The sequence below is a fragment of the Saccostrea cucullata genome, unplaced genomic scaffold, assembly GCF_032062105.1.
Source record: "Saccostrea cucullata isolate Sc308-1 unplaced genomic scaffold, CSIRO_AGI_Scuc_v1 ctg2232, whole genome shotgun sequence".
Taxonomy (NCBI): domain Eukaryota; kingdom Metazoa; phylum Mollusca; class Bivalvia; order Ostreida; family Ostreidae; genus Saccostrea; species Saccostrea cuccullata.
Window position 1 is genome coordinate 223,585 of NW_026926569.1, and position 19,717 is coordinate 243,301.

Sequence of the window (19,717 nt, forward strand, 5' to 3'; positions counted from 1 at the left end):
AAACAATGGTTTAAAATTTTATCTGATAAGCATTGATAATTTAAAAATATTCTAATTTAAGTGTGACATGAATTTTTAAGTCATATACTCACAATGAATTATATAGTCAACATTGATCTTGAATTTTAGAACTGATGTTTAGTGATGAACTATATTTTACTACATATTAAACGTGTAATGATCTTTTAAAGAAAGATAACTACACATTTTCTGGTTTAAGTACTGAAATAAATAATTAAATTGGACAAAAATTGACCATTTACCTATGATTTTACAAAATGTTGTTTTCAATGAAATATATAGAGAAAAAATAAAATTATCTTCACTTTTGGCACGCCACTGTAAGTACTCGGAAATAATGAAACGCATTTACTGAATATAAGAGATCGGGCTCGATATTTTCGAAATAGTAAACCCAGAATTTTTGACAACTTTGGTTCTTCTGTATTCGTCTATTTATTAACAACTCAAGGCAGGTAACGTATTTTTAGAGCAAATCAGAAAGCAAAAATGTTCGAGGATATTTCTGAAAAAATTGATTCCAGGCATTAATGTTGCATTCGTCACTTCCATTGTAAAACAACCGTGCTGCATGTCGCACAACACGCAGGTCTTTTCCACTGTTTTCTAGAAATTCACTATTGTTCAGTGGATTGGTAAGTTTTTCTTTAATGTTTCACTGATATAGGTTATACAGTGATGACCTTAAATTATTCGTTTCTTACATTTATGAATATTAAATGCATTACCTACTTAACTATGTTAACCCAATTTACGTGACCCCCTTTTCTCCCAACAGCTCAAGAGGCTAACATACATAGATATAATTGTCAATTTCCATTTTTCATGACATCCTGTCTCCTCGGCATCTATTACAAATTATATAATCCACACTGGCACACAAAATGTTCTTGTGTTTGTACAAAAAAGTGATTAGGGATTGTAAATTTGTCAGCATGCACTGAGTTTTGTTCATTTTTGTAAAGAAACATATCTAGTACCCAATAGATTGAAAGATGTTTAGATCAAAAAGGGACAGGGTCAGGTTAGACTAGTTGTTAGGTTTTCCTTTCACTGGCCATGCGTTCTAAAAAGTGGTACAGAACTGTCAACAGATGTGACCCACTGGTAAATATACAAAGACTGTGCAAAACTGCAGGAAAAATAATAAAGATACCATTGGAATAATGATTTGTAATTTGATCATATATGGTATATATCACATAATCCCGAGATCCTCTTGTGACAAAAGTTAATTTGATGAATTTCAAAGTGGTACATTGTCTTGGGACATCATATAATTATAACTGTTTTATTTTCAATTTAACTGTAAACAAATATTAATAATTATATTAAGTTGTTCTCCCATGCTTTTATGCAATTTTTCATTGATATAGATTCCATCTTGATGATAAGATATATGTGAAGAATTTCAGTGTAATTATACAAGTTTTATTAGAAATTGCATTAAAAATAATGCATGCATGTACATGTATATTTTTCTTTCATCGACAATTGATGTTATGTTGATAATGGTTCTATTTACTTTTAATCCAGGTCAATGGGATAGTAAAATACAGCAGATTTCTTAATTTTTCGCAAACTGCAGGTAAATATTTGAATAAAGAGTTAAAGGCATAGAGTTGAGGACTTTTTTTTATTGTTATCATTTCATACCAAATGGGGGTGGGGTGGGGGTGGGGGGTATGTCCTGTTACATGCATTTTACTTTCTTTGACCTATTGATAAACTATGATATCACTGAAGAGGTGCTTGAAATTAGCTCTATATATATATATCTGCATTGAACAAACTTTTTCCTTTCTTTTGAAAGTTGTAAATCTGACAAGCATTTTTAAATGTGACAAATATTTACTGGTATTTATTATTGGAGACCATAGAGTAAAGTTCTTCTATTTTAGATAAAAAAAACCCCATAATTTTAAAGCTTTTTAGGAGAATTAGGATATCCATGTAGTAGGATGGGTATGGGATGGAAAAAAGAGCTATTAATAGAAAGTGAACTAGCTCCAACAATATGTGAATTAAGTCTCTAATTTTCATGGGATTAATAGACAATTACTTTCATTGTTTTAATGATGTGAACTGATACCCAAGTACATGTCCTCTTAACAGTTTTGAAATATAAAGCATACATATAATAACTTTAATATCATAGTTTTTGTTCTACCTGCATAAGATGTGTCAGGTCTTGAAGGGAACAAAGTGCAGCACCGATGTAGCATATTTTGATACCACGATACATTGAACCCGGGTTCAGTATATCCCATAATATTTTGAACCCGGGTTCACTTTTTCATAGGGCTGTATCAATATATCGATATATCGATACGTATCGATATTCAAGAATAATATCGTATCGAAAAATAACTTCCAATACGTATCGGAAAGACAGTTTTTCTTCTAATTCTGTTAAAAAGATGGGAATTTTAATCACCAAAGATTATAATTCACTTTTTTGAATTAAAACTGTTCAATAATTATATAATTTGAAAGGAAATAACACAGTTTTTATAATTATTACAAAGTACAATGAGATTTTTATTTGGACATGTACTGTCATTAAACTTTTACTGTCATTAAAAGTTTTATTTTGAAGTGTTATTTGTAATGACAATGACACAAGAACTTTAAAATGGGTAATAAAACACTCAATTGTTATGAAATTCATGCATAAAATTGATTTAGATGCCTTTTCTGATTGACTTATTTTAGAATCCAATATATCGCATATCGCTTTAAAAAATATTAAATCGTATCGTATTGAAATTTTTGGCCCAATACACAGCCCTACTTTTTCACTGCGATATAACAGACCCTCTGATAAAACACTGGTACATGATAAATAAAAGACTGATTTTGTTTTTTTTAGTATGATTAAATAGAAATGAGTTGGTCAGTGGACACCAAACTAAGGCCCCAGCAAAGACTGGACAAGAGATGGGCTAAAACAAATCTACAGGTATGTTACTTTCTTTTTTAAATCATATAATTTTAAAAATAATCTTTGATGATGATAAGAATTTTAAACTTAAGGAGGCTGGGGTTTCAACAAATTAACCATCAGATGTAACATATTTTTTTTTTAGATATATCTTAAGCTGTTAACTTTCATTTGGTAAAGAAGTATTTTGTACATTTTAGTTTTAAAATTGGATAATTTTTGTTTACCTTAATATGGAGCTCTTCTTCTAAAGGAGATCAATATAGTCTGAAAATGGCCACAACCACCCAGCCCTCTTAAAAGGTGGCACCATATTGAGCATGTTGAGATATTCAAAGGCCAAGTTGATTTAAAAATAGATATTTATTTGTTAATAGTTTTATGGTAATTGCGATAAATGGGGGACAGATAGATACTAGATCAATTATTTGTTGTTCCTAATCATCTGATCATACTATTTATATTGCTTTAATTGATCAGTCTTTGGATCCTCTAAATTGTACTCAGGTGACTGTTAAGGCCCCTTGGGCCTCTTGTTTTATGAAAAACTAGCATTAGAGGCCCGTGGGCCACATGCTTACCCAAACATTTTCTGTTTTACATGTATATAAATATGTCGATTAAAAAAATAATTTTTCTGACTTTTTCTTTAGTTACCTAGGTACGAAGGAGAGTACATTTTGAGGCAAACGCCTACATGCGGGTAGTACCGTACTGTCTTTTGACAGCATGTAGTTTTTGTCTGTTACGATAATATTGAAAGCTCTGTTGATTTTATGTGATTTTTTACTGATAGTTTTCATTAGCTTAGTCAGAGTCTGTGCCACATGATAAAGTGATGTTATTCTTGTAGGGTGTCTTTAACCGAGACGAGCTTAGTGCATTGTGGAATGAACTGGTCAAAGAGGGTGAGATTTCGGTCAGCCATAACGATGGACTCATCAACAGTGCAGGCGTACTGGCCAGAAAAGGTAAGAAAAAATCAAGGTGTAACTCTGACATTAATTCAAAGCATTAAGTTTAATTCTCTTGTTTATTTGCAAAAAAGGACTGCTTTCAGAGTTTCCAAGATTCCTTTGATCCTTTTACTGCAAATAATGATGCTCTGTAATATTGATGGTGCAAAGAACATAGTAAAATGTGATGTTAACAATATCTGAAACCTTTGTCTCAATATTTGAATTCTCTGACATCTTGAAATTTTTTTCTTGTTCCCATAAAGTTTGAGATACTGTATACAGGGAAATTTTCGCCCCCGTTTTATTTCCGCCCCTTTCGCCCTCTTCCTGATTGGGCGAATTTAAAACGGTGCGAATTCAAATTGCACAGCATAATTTCTTAAACAAAACTATGACTGGGCGAATTTAAAACGGGGCAAAAAGTTCGCAAGTGCAAAAGGGCGAAAATAACACGGGGCAAAAATAACCCTGTATACAGTAATGAGGTTTGACTGTACCTAGTATTTTTAGCTCACCTGAGTTGAAGGCTCAAGTGAGCTTTTCTGATCACATTTTGTCCATCGTCCGTCTGTCTGTCCGTCCGTCTGTCCGTCTGTCCGTCTATAAACTTCTCACATTTTCGACTTCTTCTCAAGAACCACTAGGCCAATTTTGACCAAACTTGGTACAAAGTATCCTTGGGTGAAGGGGAATTTAAATTTATAAAATGAAGGGACATATCCCCTCGCAAGGGGAGATAATCAAGAAAAGACAAAAATAGGGTTGGGTCATTAAAAAATCTTCTCCTCAAGAACCAAAGGGCCAGTAAAGCTGAAACTTATGTGGAAGCATCCTGTGGTAGTGTAAATTCTAAATTGTTCAAATCATGACCCCCGGGGGTAGGGCGGGGCCACAATGGGGAATCAATGTTTTACATAGAAATATATAGGAAAAATCTTTGAAAATCTTCTTCCCAAGAACCGCTGGGCCAGAAAAGCTGAAACTTTTGTGGAAGCATCTTGGGGTAGTGTAGATTCTAAATTGTACAAATCATGACCCCCGGGGGTAGGGCGGGGCCACAATGGGGAATCAATGTTTTACATTGAAATATATAGGAAAAATCTTTGAAAATCTTCTTCTCAAGAACCACTGAGCCAGAGAAGCTGAAACTTATTTGGAAGCATCCTGGGGTAGTGTAGATTCTAAATTGTTCAAATCATGACTCCTAGGGTTTGGGCGGGGCCACAATGGGGAATCAATGTTTTACATAGAAATATATAGAAAAAATCTGAAAATCAAAGCTGAAACTTATTTGGAAGCATACTGGGGTAGTGTAGATTTCAAATTGTTTAAATTATGTTAAGTTAGAAGGGTGGGGTCACAATATGTATTACAAGGGGGAAATCTGGTAAAGAACAGAATGGCCAAAGCTTCTCAGGTGAACGATGTGGCCCATGGGCCTCTTGTTTTTATAAACCTGTTCATTATGGAATATTTCATTTACAGGGGAGACTGGGAAGTATTACTGTGGAATGAAGGTCCTGTCCTGCAGCTGCTGCGATGGACACTGCGGGCCCAATAATGGCTGTAATTGTCTCCCCTGTCAGAAGTTAGACCAGGAGGAAGCCCAGCAGCACAAGGAGGATCTATCTTACCCCAAACACTCCCAGCCCATCATCAACTCCTGGACCTGGGGGGAACAACCAGGTAATGGAATTTGGGACAGAATGTATCCCTTTTTCCACTCAATTGCACTAAATACATCATGGAGTCTGCTTCTTAAACAGATAGATGAGAAGTCCCCTTTCCACTCAAAACTGGAACTCACAAGTCAACTGTGGTGCCCAATTCTTAGACAGCTAGATGAATTAAGTTCCTGTTGAAATTTATTGAATAGCTGGTTCATAAAATTATTGTGGCCCTGCTGTAAACAGTGGTTTATCCTTGTTCGATTCAATTCCATGAAGTGGCAATTAATTTTTATTTCAGGGATTTTAAGTCAAGTTGCATAAAATCTTAATTGTGTAAATACACAAGTTCATTTATTGCAATATTTTGTTTACCATTCAGATTCTAGTCAGTTAAAGCAGTGCTTGAGGTCCATACTGTATGAGCACCAGAAGCTGTGTACCGAGGCCTCCTGCACCTCGGCCTCCATTACGCGACTGCAGCAGAGGTTGGCCATTCTCCAGCGTTACTTCATCGCCCTCGGGAGACAGTCGCCCAACGAGGGGAGACAGCCCTCCAAGAAAAGTCAAGCTGATCAGACTAACCTTAACAAACAAAAAAGGTAAAAGAGGAGACAATTCTACAATTGTGTTTTATTTAAAAAAATAAAGTTATTGTTATTCAATTGCCTGAAGTGTTCTCTTTTAAAACTATTACCTCTGTGAGAGGTAAAACATGATAGTTCTGGAAAAAATACAAGCAAGATATGTGCTTTTTGTAACTGAATAAGGTAATAGAATAAATGAAACTGATATCGTTCCTTTAAATGCATGTTGATGATAATGAAGTTTTTATCAAATGTTGCACATTTTAATATTAATAAGTCTTGTGATTGGTAAATATTACATTGATGAAATTCATTTCAGTAACGTAGTCTTCTCTTCTTTACATATGTTCTCAAATTTTTACTCTTCAAAGCTCCATGAAGCCAGCTGAGAAAGCAACAGTAGGATTGGCAAGGGTGGGGTCTAGAGCAGCTCTCAGTTTTGCCTTTGCCTTCCTGCGTAGAGCCTGGCGTTCTGGTGAAGACTCTGACTTGTGCAGTGAACTGTTACATGAGTCATTGGAAGCCCTACAGTCCCTACCAGAAGCCACACTGTTTGAAGAGAGCAGGGTGTCTAGTGTCTGGTTAGAAGTGGTGGATCGAGCTTCTAGCTTTCTACAGGGGGTTGTTAGGGGGTAGGTTGTCACAGTCATTAGGAATGACTGAGCAGTTGAGATGCTATGAATAAACCTTTTTCCCAAACCATGAAAATAACAACAAATACTTCAATCATGTTTATGAAAGAAAAATGTAAAAAATTAACTGCATCGTAATCTCTTCATTCAAAATAGAACTAATTTGACCTATAAAAAATGCCAGATTAACTGTTTCTGTTTAATTTAGAAATTTGATATTTACATCATTTTACATCCAAAATAGGTCCAAAAACATATAGCATCCCAGGCATCCATTTCCATATCATCTGTTCTTAAGGCATCATGATTTATATAAGCTTAAAGGTTTCTGAGTCTGAAATTTTTACATTTTTTTGACACAGGACCTCCATTCAGTCAACAAGCTCTGGTAAGATACCAGTCCAGGACCAGCAGACAGCACTGTGTCTTCTGCTCGAGCTGTCCGTGCAGAGGGGCTCGCTCAGTCACGTTCTCAGCTCAGTCCTGCTCCTGCTCAATCTCTGGAACAACAGCTGTCAGGAATCCGACAACCGGATCAGCAGCGGATTGAACTGTGCTCCCCTAATACGACTCCTGGAGAGATTTCAAGCCATCAAAGGCTCCAAATCCAGGGTCTATTGGGAACAGAGGAAACTAGAAGAGGTGGGATGTTTCCCTTTATCATCTGTTATTTTCTTTACAAGTATACTAGCTAGTAGCTTTATACTTAATTTTGTTTTTAGTGCTTTTTAACTATATTTCAATGCTGTTTTTGAAATTGAATAATACATTTTACATCTTTAAGTCTTGCAGTTCTATTTTAAAATCCAACCAACTCCCTCCACTTTTTCTGAAGTACAAGTCAAGCTATATTATAAGCATTTATCAATCCTTCAATTTTTTCCCTAAACTTCATATATTCAGCTACTACATGTTCACTTTTATAAATGCTTAAGCTGCTGAAGATTTTTATGACATACACATTATTTTGATTCTTCAGTCTGAGGTACAGATAGCCAGTCCTACAGAGATTTTTCTGAATTACCTGACCTACCCTGAGGACCCCAACACCTTAATAGATCTCCGAATGTCAGCCGTGGTCATCATGTCCCACCTGGACCGACTAACGGGCCCCTATCTCAGCCCATTCAGTGCTCAAAAGGTAAGATAAAAAATCTCTCTACCCCCTGTACATTATCATCGAAGGTTTATGTTAAATTTAGAAAAAAAAATTTGGCAGATGCCATGAAATCATCTTTGTTCGTGGGGAAACAATGTTCAAGGATTGTGCTAGTCAACCTCACCCATGATTTTACATCCCCACAAATATTTGTTTTGTAAATATTTATTCATTGAATCTACAAAGTGAGTAATCTGAAATTACAACCCCATGAGCAAATAAAGTTTTGCCTTTTTATAGACATTGACCCTCGCAAATTAGAATGATTTCACAGTACCTGTAATGGTTACTAATTTGAAAAAAAATGTGGCTATTGATAATTGACTTCTGTGATATAAGAACTTCTACATTTTTTTCAGGCTATGAAACAAGGCAGTTCACAGGAAGTTCTTGGACTAGGCTGGCTGGCCTGGGCAGCAGAGGGCGGGGCTATAGGGCCGTTTCTGATGGACTTCTTCGCTGACATTGGAGGTGTACAACAGATAGCTTGTTCTGAGAGGTGCTGTCTGATCTTGTCAAAGGCTGGAAAAGTCTACATGCTGTACTACACAAGCCTGTCTCCAGTATGTTAGTCAGAAAATCTTCAAATTCATAAAAAAAAAAACCCAGAATAAATTTAAAGTATCTGTAGAGCTTTGCAGAGCTGAAAGAGTCAGACAACTTATTTTACTTGTGTATAGTTTTAGTCCTAGCTACATGTAGAACTTCAATTGAATCTGTAGCTGTCCATATAAGGCAATGGATTTTACAAATCATGGGGACAAGTAAAAAATACTGAAGTCAGTGAGCACCATTGTAATTGTACATGCACTTGATCGTAAAGGTAGGTTCAGACTGCATTATATTGTTCTTTTCAGACCCTGCAGCAGTTGAATGGTTTTGGAGACAGAGAAGTCATCAAGATAGCAGCTCACCCTGACGGGAAACACTACATGGGACTGACTAGTGATGGGGAGGTGTTCTCGTGGGGCAATGGAGACGGAGGGAAACTGGGTCATGGGGACTACATGTAAGTATAAATGTACATGTAAAAGAATCAATAGAGAAAGGTTATTCTTATAGTAATGTACATGTGATTTCAAAGTCAGAGTTCATGGTCGTCCTGCTAGAATTTTTTTTTGTTTACATGTCAGAATTACTGCTTTCTCTACTTTGTTGGCTCAGCTCAATGAAAAATAAAAATAAACTAGATCTAACTCAAATATGACATACAATTCAAAATTAAGTTGAAGGTCAGCTGTAGAATCAAGGCTATGGATTGTCATGACTGAACAAAAAATAAGAAAATGCATTATTTTTAGTTTCAAAAAATTATTTATTTAATATTGAATTTAAATGTATGAAGAATTATTATTTTTCTTCAGACATCGTGAGGAGCCTGCACTTATAACAACCCTCTCAGGAAAACAGGTGACCAAAATCTGCTGTGGAAGCTCATACAGTGTTGCCATGACAGCTAATGGAGAGGTGTACTCTTGGGGGAAGGGAAATTTTGGTCGTCTGGGGCATGGTAGCAGTGAGGATCAAACCACACCCATTCTCCTCAAATTCTTCAAGGGCCATCGCATCCTCGATATAGCTTGTGGAAGTGGAGATGCCCAGACTCTGGCAGTCACTGACTCAGGTTTCTTTTTTTAAGTCGATCTTCAGTTCTTCACTCATCTTGTGCACCAAGAAATCACTCCCATTGCCTGAGACTGATTTTGACAAACAAAAATTATAGATATTCCATGTTTGCTCTGTTCCCAATTTTTATTGTTTCAATAGACTTTTTGAGCTTGATTACCGTTTGTCATCTCCATATATTATTCATATTATAATTACCAGGACATGTATATGTAAACATGATAAATAAGAATTACTTGCACATTTTCACAATTTATTGGTGACCTGATTATTTCTTTTAGTTTATAAATGAAATCTATTCAATATTTATTTTATTTTAAAAATGAAGGATATTATTATCTATTTTTTGAATTTTATGTAAAGGTGCTGTTTATTCTTGGGGAGATGGTGACTATGGTAAGCTGGGCAGAGGGGGAAACGATGGCTGTAAGACCCCCAAGGTCATCGAGAAGCTGATGGGACAGGACGTGGTCAGGGTTTATTGTGGCACCCAGTGTAGTCTGGCCCTGACCAAGTCGGGGGCTGTGTATTCCTGGTGAGTCCAACCATCAATCGGTGTTCAAGAAGCTTTCTTCTTTGCTTGTTTGTCTGTGTGTGTATGTACTTAAAAAGTGCATAAGTGACTATAGCTCTCTTACAGGACATTAGTTTTTTGTATCATTAAATTTATTGTAACTTAAACTTTCCTTTAAACTTTACTTGGCAATATGGTTGAAAAACCTTACTATTTTGAAAGGTCACATCTTCTTACACTAGATGGAATAATATGAATAAATTTTATTGGTCACATTTGTCAGGGTTTTGGCTTAAAATGATAAATGTTAACAAAATTAGAACATGACATTGTCTTAAAATTGAACTGTAGGGGTAAAGGCGATAACTTTAGACTTGGACACGGAACAGAGGATCACGTGAGGCATCCCAAACAGATAGAGGCTCTCTCTGCTAAAAAGGTCAAGGACATTGCCATTGGATCCCTCCATTGTATGGCTGTCACCGAGGACGGGGAGCTGTATGGGTGGGGCCGTAATGAACAGGGACAGTTAGGGAACCCCTCCATCAGTAACTTCACCGAGCCCACCCTCATTTCTGGGATGGAGGGGAAGAACATCATAGGAGTGGCCTGTGGCCCAAATCAGGTGAGAAAGATTGTGGCAAAGCTACATACATGTACATGTATAAAGTAAAAATACTATGTTATTTATTTGTTAATTCAAAATAGATTTTTGATTTCACATTTTTTTGATTGATGTGAAAGCATATTGTAGCTATGATTGGCAAGCTATGGATTATATTTTCATCTAATCAGCTATGTAACATTTTTCCTATAGCAGTGCAAGTCATGGAACTTAGCCTAATTTAGCTTTTAAGTACTTTTCACCCACTTTCCTTCCTCCTGTACATATGGCATCAAAATTGGCCTGGACAAGTATGAGAAAGCTGTGTTTATATTTTTCAGACATTTGCCTGGACCAGTGGAGGACAATGGATTGTGGGTAGTAGGGTACCGTTTATTGTGGACGTGTGTAAGAGTACGTTTGAACAGCTGGATGAACTGCTGGCTGAGGTCTGTGTGGGAATGGATGGACAGTCTGACTGGCCACCCCCACAGGACAAAGAGTGTCTGGCTGTAGCAGGGCTAAACCTCCTTAATCTTCAGGTAAAATATTCTATGGGAGGTTTGGGATCACTATTCAAAAATGGTGGGCTGGTGGTCGGGGGGTGGGGAGGGTAAATAGTTTTGAATTTAGTGTGGCTGAGATGAACATCAGGAATAACAAATATTGTGTTTTAAGTGTTGCAAGTCTTAAACTTGCTAACATATGCTTAGAATTTATAGTAAGAAATAAGATTTGGTATATTGTTCGATGCATTACATGAAATACCCCCTTGCAATTCTTAAAACTTGTTTAATGTGATTTCGTCTTTTTTATGCTTTGTAAGACAAAACAAATTGTGAATGATAAATTCCCTCTGAATTGTTTTGTTAAGTCTTTGCACCACCATTTCAGTTTTATGCCACCATATGTCAGTCTGAGAGCACAGATCTCCTGGGTCTGGGTCCAGGGAGTCCCCTGGTGACCAGTCTGAAGCAGAGAGTGGTCTCCCTTGCCAGTAACCTGGGCGTCATTAATACCGTCCAGTTAGCGGCCCAGAATGCCCTTCAGAGCGGCTGGTCCATCCTGCTGCCCACGGCAGAGGAGCGGGCAAGAACATTGTCAACTCTCTTGTCTACTGAAGGTAAGGTTTTGATTAACATGTATTTGAGAATAAGATTTTCTTTGGTTCATGAATTTAATGATAATTTGGATTAACATCTGTCCTTGCACATATGAATACACATGTACGTTTATACACAAAATTCTTGTATTTCAAGTTTGAAAAACAAAATCTGTTCTGAAAAAAAAAACCATATATTCAGAACACTGTGTACTTTAGATAATAGAATAACCTACATGAATATAAGGGATGCAATTATTGGATTACACATGTATTTCAAGGTACAATGGTAAATGGTATTATTGAAATAGTTGAGTTGTTATTAGTCCCCTACCGGTGAAACCGGAGGGGACTATAGGTTTCCTCTGCGTCTGTCCGTCTGTCTGTCTGTCTGTCCCCGTCTGTCTGTCAGTTTGTCCCACTTGGTTTTCCGCACTTTTTTTCTAAACGCTTGCAGATATTGAACTGAATTTTGGTATGTGAATGGATCTTGATGAGTTACAGATCAAGTTTGAATTTCGCACCGCTTCATTAATTTTTGACAGAATTATGGCATTTTGAAGTTTTCATTTTCGTTTAATTAAGATCGGGTTCGTGCTGCGCTAACTTCCAATGGTCGACATAAATATGAAGCGAGAAGAAGACGTTGGAAAATGAGTTGAATTTTCGTATTAATGTGGATTATTTTATTAGGTTTAAGGCATTCACAACCTAAAAATCATGCAGTTTTACCTTGGACATAACTTTTGCATATTATAAAATGACAACCTCAAGGAAAAGGGGAACCTGGTAGGGGACATATATTGCTTATGCAATACTCTCAGAATGCTTGTTTTGTCAGTGGTGAGTCATGATGCAAGTATTATGAGTCTGGGACAGAGATTTATGACTGATATGAATTTTATTCATTAACTTGAGTTTTTATTTTGTAAGTGGTCAGCCATGATGCCAGTATTATGAGCCCCGGACAGAGATTTATGACCGACCTGCTGGTCAGCAGTCTGATGGCTGACGGGGGCCTTGAGTCTGCTCTGGAGGCGGCCATTAAAAACGAGATCACAGAGATTGAAGGCAAAAAGGTGAGTCCTTTACTGCAGCTTATAAGTACTGGTAAGTGTAAGCACATGTTCTGAGTACTGTAGATTCCTTGAAAACTACACAAAAAATTAATTAATTCTCATGTAATTTCATGAGAAGCACCAGTAGCAAAATAAATAACTTTTATTTTCATGGGCTGAAATCTCTGTAAAATCTCTTGATCCACTAGTCTTGTAAACTATCGTACTTGGGATTAGACATCTAAGAGTTCTTTCAGGATATTAAGTAACCACATAAAATAAGGAATTTACAGCACTGGATGACTTGGGATATAGTTTAATAATACTGATTTCAAAATACTGATATGAAAATAACACTTCAATTTTATGATATGATGTATGACCAAGTGCCTATTTTACCTGCTTGCAAACACCCTTGTTAATTCTATTTTTTTTTTGCTAGGAAAGGGAAGAAACACATGAGTTGCTGACCTGTGAGAAATCAGGAGACATTGAGGCAGAGCCACTTGATTCCTACCCCAGGGAAAGTGATGAAAACGGGGCAACCATTCCTCTCCTCCAGTTGATTCAACAGCTATTAAGGTATACTCTCATGTGAATGTGAATAGATCAGGAAATCTTTGTAATAAAATTTTTACTATGAAGAGTCAAAGGGAACTTATGCAGTGAAATGATTTTTATTGAAACTTAGTCGTGTATCATTGGATGTTTACATGTCTTTGAACCTTTAAATGGTTACTATTAATGCATAATTAAAACCTGGGCAATCTAAATATTTTTATTGGAAGATATCATGTGTCTGAATATGTTTTGAAAAATACAGTAAAAAAAATATATATCATAAATATCATCTTTTCCTACAACATGTGCTAATCAGAAGGCATCTCAAATCATCTGCTACAAAGATATGTATTAATCAAAGAGACACTGTAATAAACCTGTCTACTTCTGATACAGGAATTCTGCCTCCTATTCTCTGTCCCACCTGGAGGACATTTCTAAGGACCACTTCCTGAAGACGGAGGAATGGGACCTCTGTGAGACCTCCCCCTCCCTGGACCTCCTCCTCCAAGTCCAGAGGCTACTGGTCTCCCGAATATTCCCCCTGGACGGGGAGGGGCCATTACTAACCACTGGGACAGAAAAAGGTGAGGAAGCAATGTTACAATGCACTTTGAAAAATTACGCACTTTGAAAAAAAATTTCAAAGTGCGTTAAATTTGGGACCAAATCAACGCACTTTGAAAAAATAAAATTTCTTTTCAAAGTGCGTTAATATCAACCATATTAACGCACTTTGAAAAAATGTATATGGCCTGGTCTATATATTCTTACAAATCCAAGGTATGATAAATAATTAATTGAACCTGATTGATAACTCTTCGGTGATGAGGTCATTTCAAGAATGTGAAAATGAGCAATTTTGATTTTTCCATACTTTGAAAATTCTCTCTCTCTTAAATGTTTTACTGTATACATATTTTATCTAATTTGTTTGCATGATATGTAAGTAAAATGAATTAAATGTTTTCGATGTCATAATAGTTTTTTTGGGTGTAGCATAGATATCAGTACCGGGGGTGGGGGGGGAGGGCTTAGGCAGAGAAATACATAAAATAGCAGAGCTGCCAACCCTTACGATTTTGGCGTAAGGCGTACGAAATCAGCGTCTAAAATACGCCTTACGATTTCTCTGTATATTTTTCCGATTTCAGTTTTTTCTCGTTCAAAGCTTATAATTCTGTTATTTTCATAGCTGGCAGTCTATAGTTTCTACAATTATTATGTATTTATAATTCTTTCAATGCTTTCTTGTATCATCGTTTTGGTTTTAGAAGGTCGATCACATTCATGACAATGTTTTAAAGTTAACAAAATGGAAACATGCATCATATTGCATGTCAAGTTACAAAACATCTTCAGGGGCAGGGGGCCTAGCGTGGTCCCTAGACCCTGCCTTACTATTTGTCATTTCAGAATGTTGGCAGCTCTGAAATAGGCATTGAAAATTGTGGCCTATCTACGGGAGAGGGGTGTCCACTTTTAATTTGCTACCGACGGCTATGTTCAATTTATGGGAAAACGAGTTGGGGTTAGAGACCTTCTACTCGTCTTCTCCTTGTTTTCAATGAGGTTAAATGAGTGCATGTAAATTAAAAAAGTTTTTCAAAAAGAAATAATTATTACAAATTGTTTCTAAAATCTAAGTCTAGAATTTTTTTGTTTTATACATATTTTTTTTAAAGTGCGTTACATGTCCCCATGGTACAAAATGTTTATGTACACTCTTAACGCACTCTGAAAAAAAATTTCAAAGTGCATTGAGTGTGTCCAAAATTTAACGCACTTTGAAAATTTTTTTCAAAGTGCGTTGATTTTGTCCCAATTTTAACGCACTTTGAAAAAATTTTTCAAAGTGCATAATTTCTTCAAAGTGCGTTGCCACAAAGCAGCCAAACAGTAAAGAGTTAATGGGAAAGAAAGATTACCAGACCCACTTTAAACATAACTGTCTGGGTGATGTATTCTAACACTGGATTAAGTGAATTTTTTCCCCCAACTTGTTTGAAAGATTTAAAATTAAAAGACTTGACATAAATGTACTGAGTTCACAGAGAAGTTATCTAAAAATAATTGTTGATGTATTTATACTTTCTATGTTTTTATATTGTTGAAGAAGATAATTCTGAATTTCTTTGAATGAATGAAAAAGATTCCTTTTAAAGTCACAGACATACTTCTTAAACTAATGGATTCCTTTAAAAGTCACAGACATGATTTTTAAACTAAGTTAAATTATGAACTCTATAGTAAATTCAAGAAGCCTTGAAGTAAAAGAACTTTGTTTGTGAATGTTTATCATTACAGAGTTGCAGTTCCTAGGGGCGGGGTCGCTGCTGAGGAAGTACATTCTGCTCCTGTGTAACCACGTCTCTGTGATCCTCCCCCAGGCCACCAGCCTTGCCTGTATCAGCAGCAAACACTTCTCTGTGGTCTCCAGGGTCCTCACCAAGGATGTCACAGGTCAGTCATTTATAGAAAGGTCAAGGTCAACAGTTTAGTGAATCTGTAGGTGTTTTCAATATTATAGCAGATTGCAGTTTGAACTTTGGAGATTAAAAAATACTTACTGCTTATCAAATGTATTGGTTCATAGAAAAGTCAAGTGAGATGTGATGGAGATAAGTCTCTGAAACACCCAATATCATATCTCTCTTTGTCACACTTAAACCCCACCCCGACCCACACCCTCTAAATCCTCCAGTGTTAATAGAAAATCTTAAAAATAATTCTGTGGATTGTATGTGCAAAATGTGATGTGCACTTCAAATCCTTGGAACATGGTTCTAGTGAAAGCAATCTTCAGGAAGTTTGGTTAAGATGCAGATTACATCCTTATTGAAGATTATAAGTGTCATTCTGCTTTATTAACAGACAATTAAGTTAATCCCCATTTGTTTTCACCTAAATATATTTTTTATTAAATTTGTAAAACTGTATTTAACATAGCAGGCATGTCTGAGATTTAATAAGTCATACAGTGCACTCAGATTATTGTGATCCATTAATCATGATGACAGAGAATGATGTTTCTCCATAACCAGCGTAAATAAGTTTCCCCTGATACATCTGTATCCAGACCCTGTCCCCCACCTGTAAGGGGTGGACCACAAGATTGGAGGTTGACAGGTAATGTTCAAAGTCAGTGTTGTCCATCTGCGCCATTGCTCCTGTCTTAACAGAACCATTGATCACAAATTGTGTTCTGATTCTGTTAAATCGTTGAGACACTGCAGTACTAAAAATGAGGTACAGTCCAGCCTTTGGGGCAGTAAAAACCCCAGTCATGGGGTTGTATCCCCCTCCCACCTGGTATATGATTTGCTTGAATATGATTGTCTCTGAGGGTGCAAAGGACAGCTTATCAAAGTACCCCACCCCAGCTGTGAAAGCAACTCCTGGAAGATAAATACAGCACAGATGAATACAATTTTTGAACATATAAAAGAGGACACATTTGAAATTAAAAAAGATATATATAAAAACAATATATATGTCGTGTAAATGTTGTCAAAGAGAAATTATCTTTAAACCATTAAGACAAGACACCCAAATGTCATAATACTGTCATATGTTATCTTTTTCTAGCAAGATGGTGTATTTTGAAACAGAAATGATGATTTGATGTATTTGCCACTCGTAATCCCCCAGTATTCCTGTGTGCTTTGTGCATCTTTTAAAAAGAAAGTGTTTTCTTACGTGTATGAAGATGGGAAAGAATGTTGCTTAATTTTGCTGTATTTTTCTGCAGCGAATGTGTTAAATGATGTATTGTCATATTCTGTTGCTCTTCTTGCCTTTCCTGCTGTTTCTTTAGCTGAGAAAGTGTGTGGTTAAACATGGTCATGTTGCTGTGTACATCCAACAGAGAAAGTGATAAATATCGGTCCCGGAGTTCCAGGTCTGTGACTGTGGCAGACATGTTCTTAATCATTTTTTCTTCACTGTCTCTGACTGCCTGCTCAATTTCAAAGGCTAAGATGTTCTCTAATCTTTTCATATCTTCCCCAGTAGACATATACAGTTGTAACTGTGTAAAAGAGGAGTTTAAAATGTTGACCTCTTTTTTCAAAATAATGTTTTCTTGCTGTAAAAAAGTAGATGTCAAATTCAGACTATCCAGATGTTTTTTAAAGCTGTCATGGAATTGTGATAAATTGGAAGAAGAGTTTTAAGTGTCCACTCTGTCTTTTAACACTTTATTTTCACTAATTACTGCCATCAGGGAATCCTCTAAGAACGTCATCTTTGTCTCAGCAGCTTGTAGCTTTGTCTCTAAAGTTTGGTTCCATTGCTTTATCGCCTGAACTTCTCTCTCTAAGGTTGTCTGCTTAAGTTGAAGGAGTTGATTTTCTTGATTCACTGAGTTTAACTCTTTTATCACCAAATCCAGAATGGTTTCCAGATGAAGAAGTCTTTGATGGTCACTAGAGTCCGGCTGTCCACTAGAGATGGACGGTGTGGCATTGGTTTGTGATCCATGGAATAACAAAGCATTAGCATACAGAAATCCATACAGCAAAAACAGGGCACAATTAATCCAGGTCATAATTATTAGGATGTGTGTTAACACATTATTATATGAGCTTCTACAATGTTATGTATTTATCATTCATTCTGTCTGATAAAGAGATATCTGTTGTTATCATAATTTGTTATCAACACCATTACGACACTGAAAATTAAACCAAAAGAATTTATAGATGATAATAGGAAAAAATATAGGTAGATAAAAAATGAAAAATTAAAAAAAAGTGTGCTTTATTTTTCTAGCATATGATTTATATTGGGCAAATTTGCAGCATATATACAATTGAACATGTCTTAATAATAACTTTATCTTATATCAGTTATTATAGGATTAAACTTTCTTTTTTCAGAATTTATCGATGTTTAAACTCTGCCTTTTTACTCACAAACTGAATAAAAGTGCGAAGCACTTTTACCCGGTATGTAAAGTTTGTGATGGAGAGTACACATCAATAAATTCTGAAGAACGTTTAATTCTTATAATTCCAATATTACGAATTTTTTTTAATTGTTAAGATTATTTCTTTTGAGGCCGCCATACAATCCGTTATTTTGTACGGCGTAGGAATACTTTATGCCGCAAAGAAACGTATACAAGATGAATATTGATAAAATCCAACTTTATTTGTCAAAACAATCTATAAATTAAACTTATAAAAACTCATTGAATGTTGTTTAAGTCAACAAATATCGTAAATACACAAATTAATTCTCCAAAATAATTCGTCCTTGACTTCGCCATGTTGACGTCATGATGAAAGTTGAAGACCGACGACGTCCTCGATTTGCTCTGGTTCGTTCAAAGATTTAGGGATAATATGGGATCTGTAGGATGTAAATATATGATTTGATGCTGAAAAGGCAAGAGTCTGAAGTACGTTTCTTTTCCCTATCACATTACGATACCAACTGAGTTGATATGGAACGTCGAGAAAATGACAGCATGATCAGCGATTTCAAAATATTTCACACTCATGATCCAACAATGACATAAACATAATATTCCCGTCTGTCAGTCCTGTTTATCTCCTTTTCATTCATTAATTCATTTTTCATAAGTTTCTTGTAATCATAATTAAGCTAAAATGGACTAGAAGTATCTGTTTTCATTGTTTTAACAACAGTCAAGAAAGTAGTTCTGGTTGAAAAATTCATCGATGTGTAAACTTTTTCTTGAATTTGTTCTTGTCCAATCAAAACACAAGGAATCGATAAATAAAATTAAGATTGGAATTATTCATTAATGAAATAATGATTCCATTGCACACACTCTGAGCACTGAGTGCTTATAAAATCTACAATTTCTTGAAATTTTTTTAAGGCAAGAAGCTAAAGATTTGCAAATACCAATATTGTTTATATTTCTTGAAATTTGCCATTGTTATTTTCACAAACATTTGATATTAAGCATCAAGTCATTTGAAATCTGTGTGCATTTATTTAATTTTTTTCCCCTGTAAATTCGTTTGTTTAAAATACTGTAAACAGGGTTATTTTGGCCCCATGGTATTTACACACTTTTACATTTACAAACAATTTTGAACATTTTATATTGTTCTGTTTAAGAATTTGTTCTCTGTTTTCTGAATTTACCCTAAGTTGTACTTACATTATGAGGTTCAATTAAAACCTGGAGTTGTGCACTCATTGGATTGTAAGCCCAAATTATGATAGAGCACCCAAATCCAGGGAATTTCTTTGAAAGATGTGTGGTATTATTAAACAATATACTGTGAGTCATGTATATTTGTTG

At 35.7% G+C, this 19,717-nt stretch overlaps 2 protein-coding genes across 2 annotated transcripts in view; one reads left to right on the plus strand and one right to left on the minus strand.

Moving 5' to 3' along the window:
- Nucleotides 1-403: 403 nt before the first annotated feature.
- Nucleotides 404-19,717, plus strand: part of LOC134272080 (E3 ubiquitin-protein ligase HERC2-like) — a gene marked incomplete at its 3' end in the record, with an annotated part of 52,828 nt that continues 33,514 nt past the window's right edge. The window contains exons 1-20 of the mRNA XM_062754314.1: nucleotides 404-476; nucleotides 1,558-1,609; nucleotides 2,894-2,983; nucleotides 3,819-3,936; nucleotides 5,410-5,610; nucleotides 5,974-6,193; nucleotides 6,550-6,810; nucleotides 7,173-7,452; nucleotides 7,790-7,951; nucleotides 8,329-8,532; nucleotides 8,827-8,978; nucleotides 9,334-9,593; nucleotides 9,959-10,130; nucleotides 10,461-10,734; nucleotides 11,055-11,255; nucleotides 11,608-11,836; nucleotides 12,749-12,894; nucleotides 13,316-13,455; nucleotides 13,831-14,021; nucleotides 15,742-15,897. Of these exons, the coding sequence (XP_062610298.1) occupies nucleotides 2,909-2,983; nucleotides 3,819-3,936; nucleotides 5,410-5,610; nucleotides 5,974-6,193; nucleotides 6,550-6,810; nucleotides 7,173-7,452; nucleotides 7,790-7,951; nucleotides 8,329-8,532; nucleotides 8,827-8,978; nucleotides 9,334-9,593; nucleotides 9,959-10,130; nucleotides 10,461-10,734; nucleotides 11,055-11,255; nucleotides 11,608-11,836; nucleotides 12,749-12,894; nucleotides 13,316-13,455; nucleotides 13,831-14,021; nucleotides 15,742-15,897 (3,442 nt within the window). The remainder of the gene's footprint in view (nucleotides 477-1,557; nucleotides 1,610-2,893; nucleotides 2,984-3,818; nucleotides 3,937-5,409; nucleotides 5,611-5,973; nucleotides 6,194-6,549; nucleotides 6,811-7,172; nucleotides 7,453-7,789; nucleotides 7,952-8,328; nucleotides 8,533-8,826; nucleotides 8,979-9,333; nucleotides 9,594-9,958; nucleotides 10,131-10,460; nucleotides 10,735-11,054; nucleotides 11,256-11,607; nucleotides 11,837-12,748; nucleotides 12,895-13,315; nucleotides 13,456-13,830; nucleotides 14,022-15,741; nucleotides 15,898-19,717) is intronic.
- Nucleotides 16,298-18,028, minus strand: LOC134272099 (EMILIN-1-like). Its single transcript, XM_062754339.1, has 2 exons — nucleotides 17,134-18,028; nucleotides 16,298-16,832 (listed from the first exon to the last, which is right to left on the minus strand). Exons 1-2 carry the CDS (start codon nucleotides 17,450-17,452, stop codon nucleotides 16,426-16,428), a joined length of 726 nt encoding a protein of 241 aa, XP_062610323.1. The 5' UTR covers nucleotides 17,453-18,028; the 3' UTR covers nucleotides 16,298-16,425.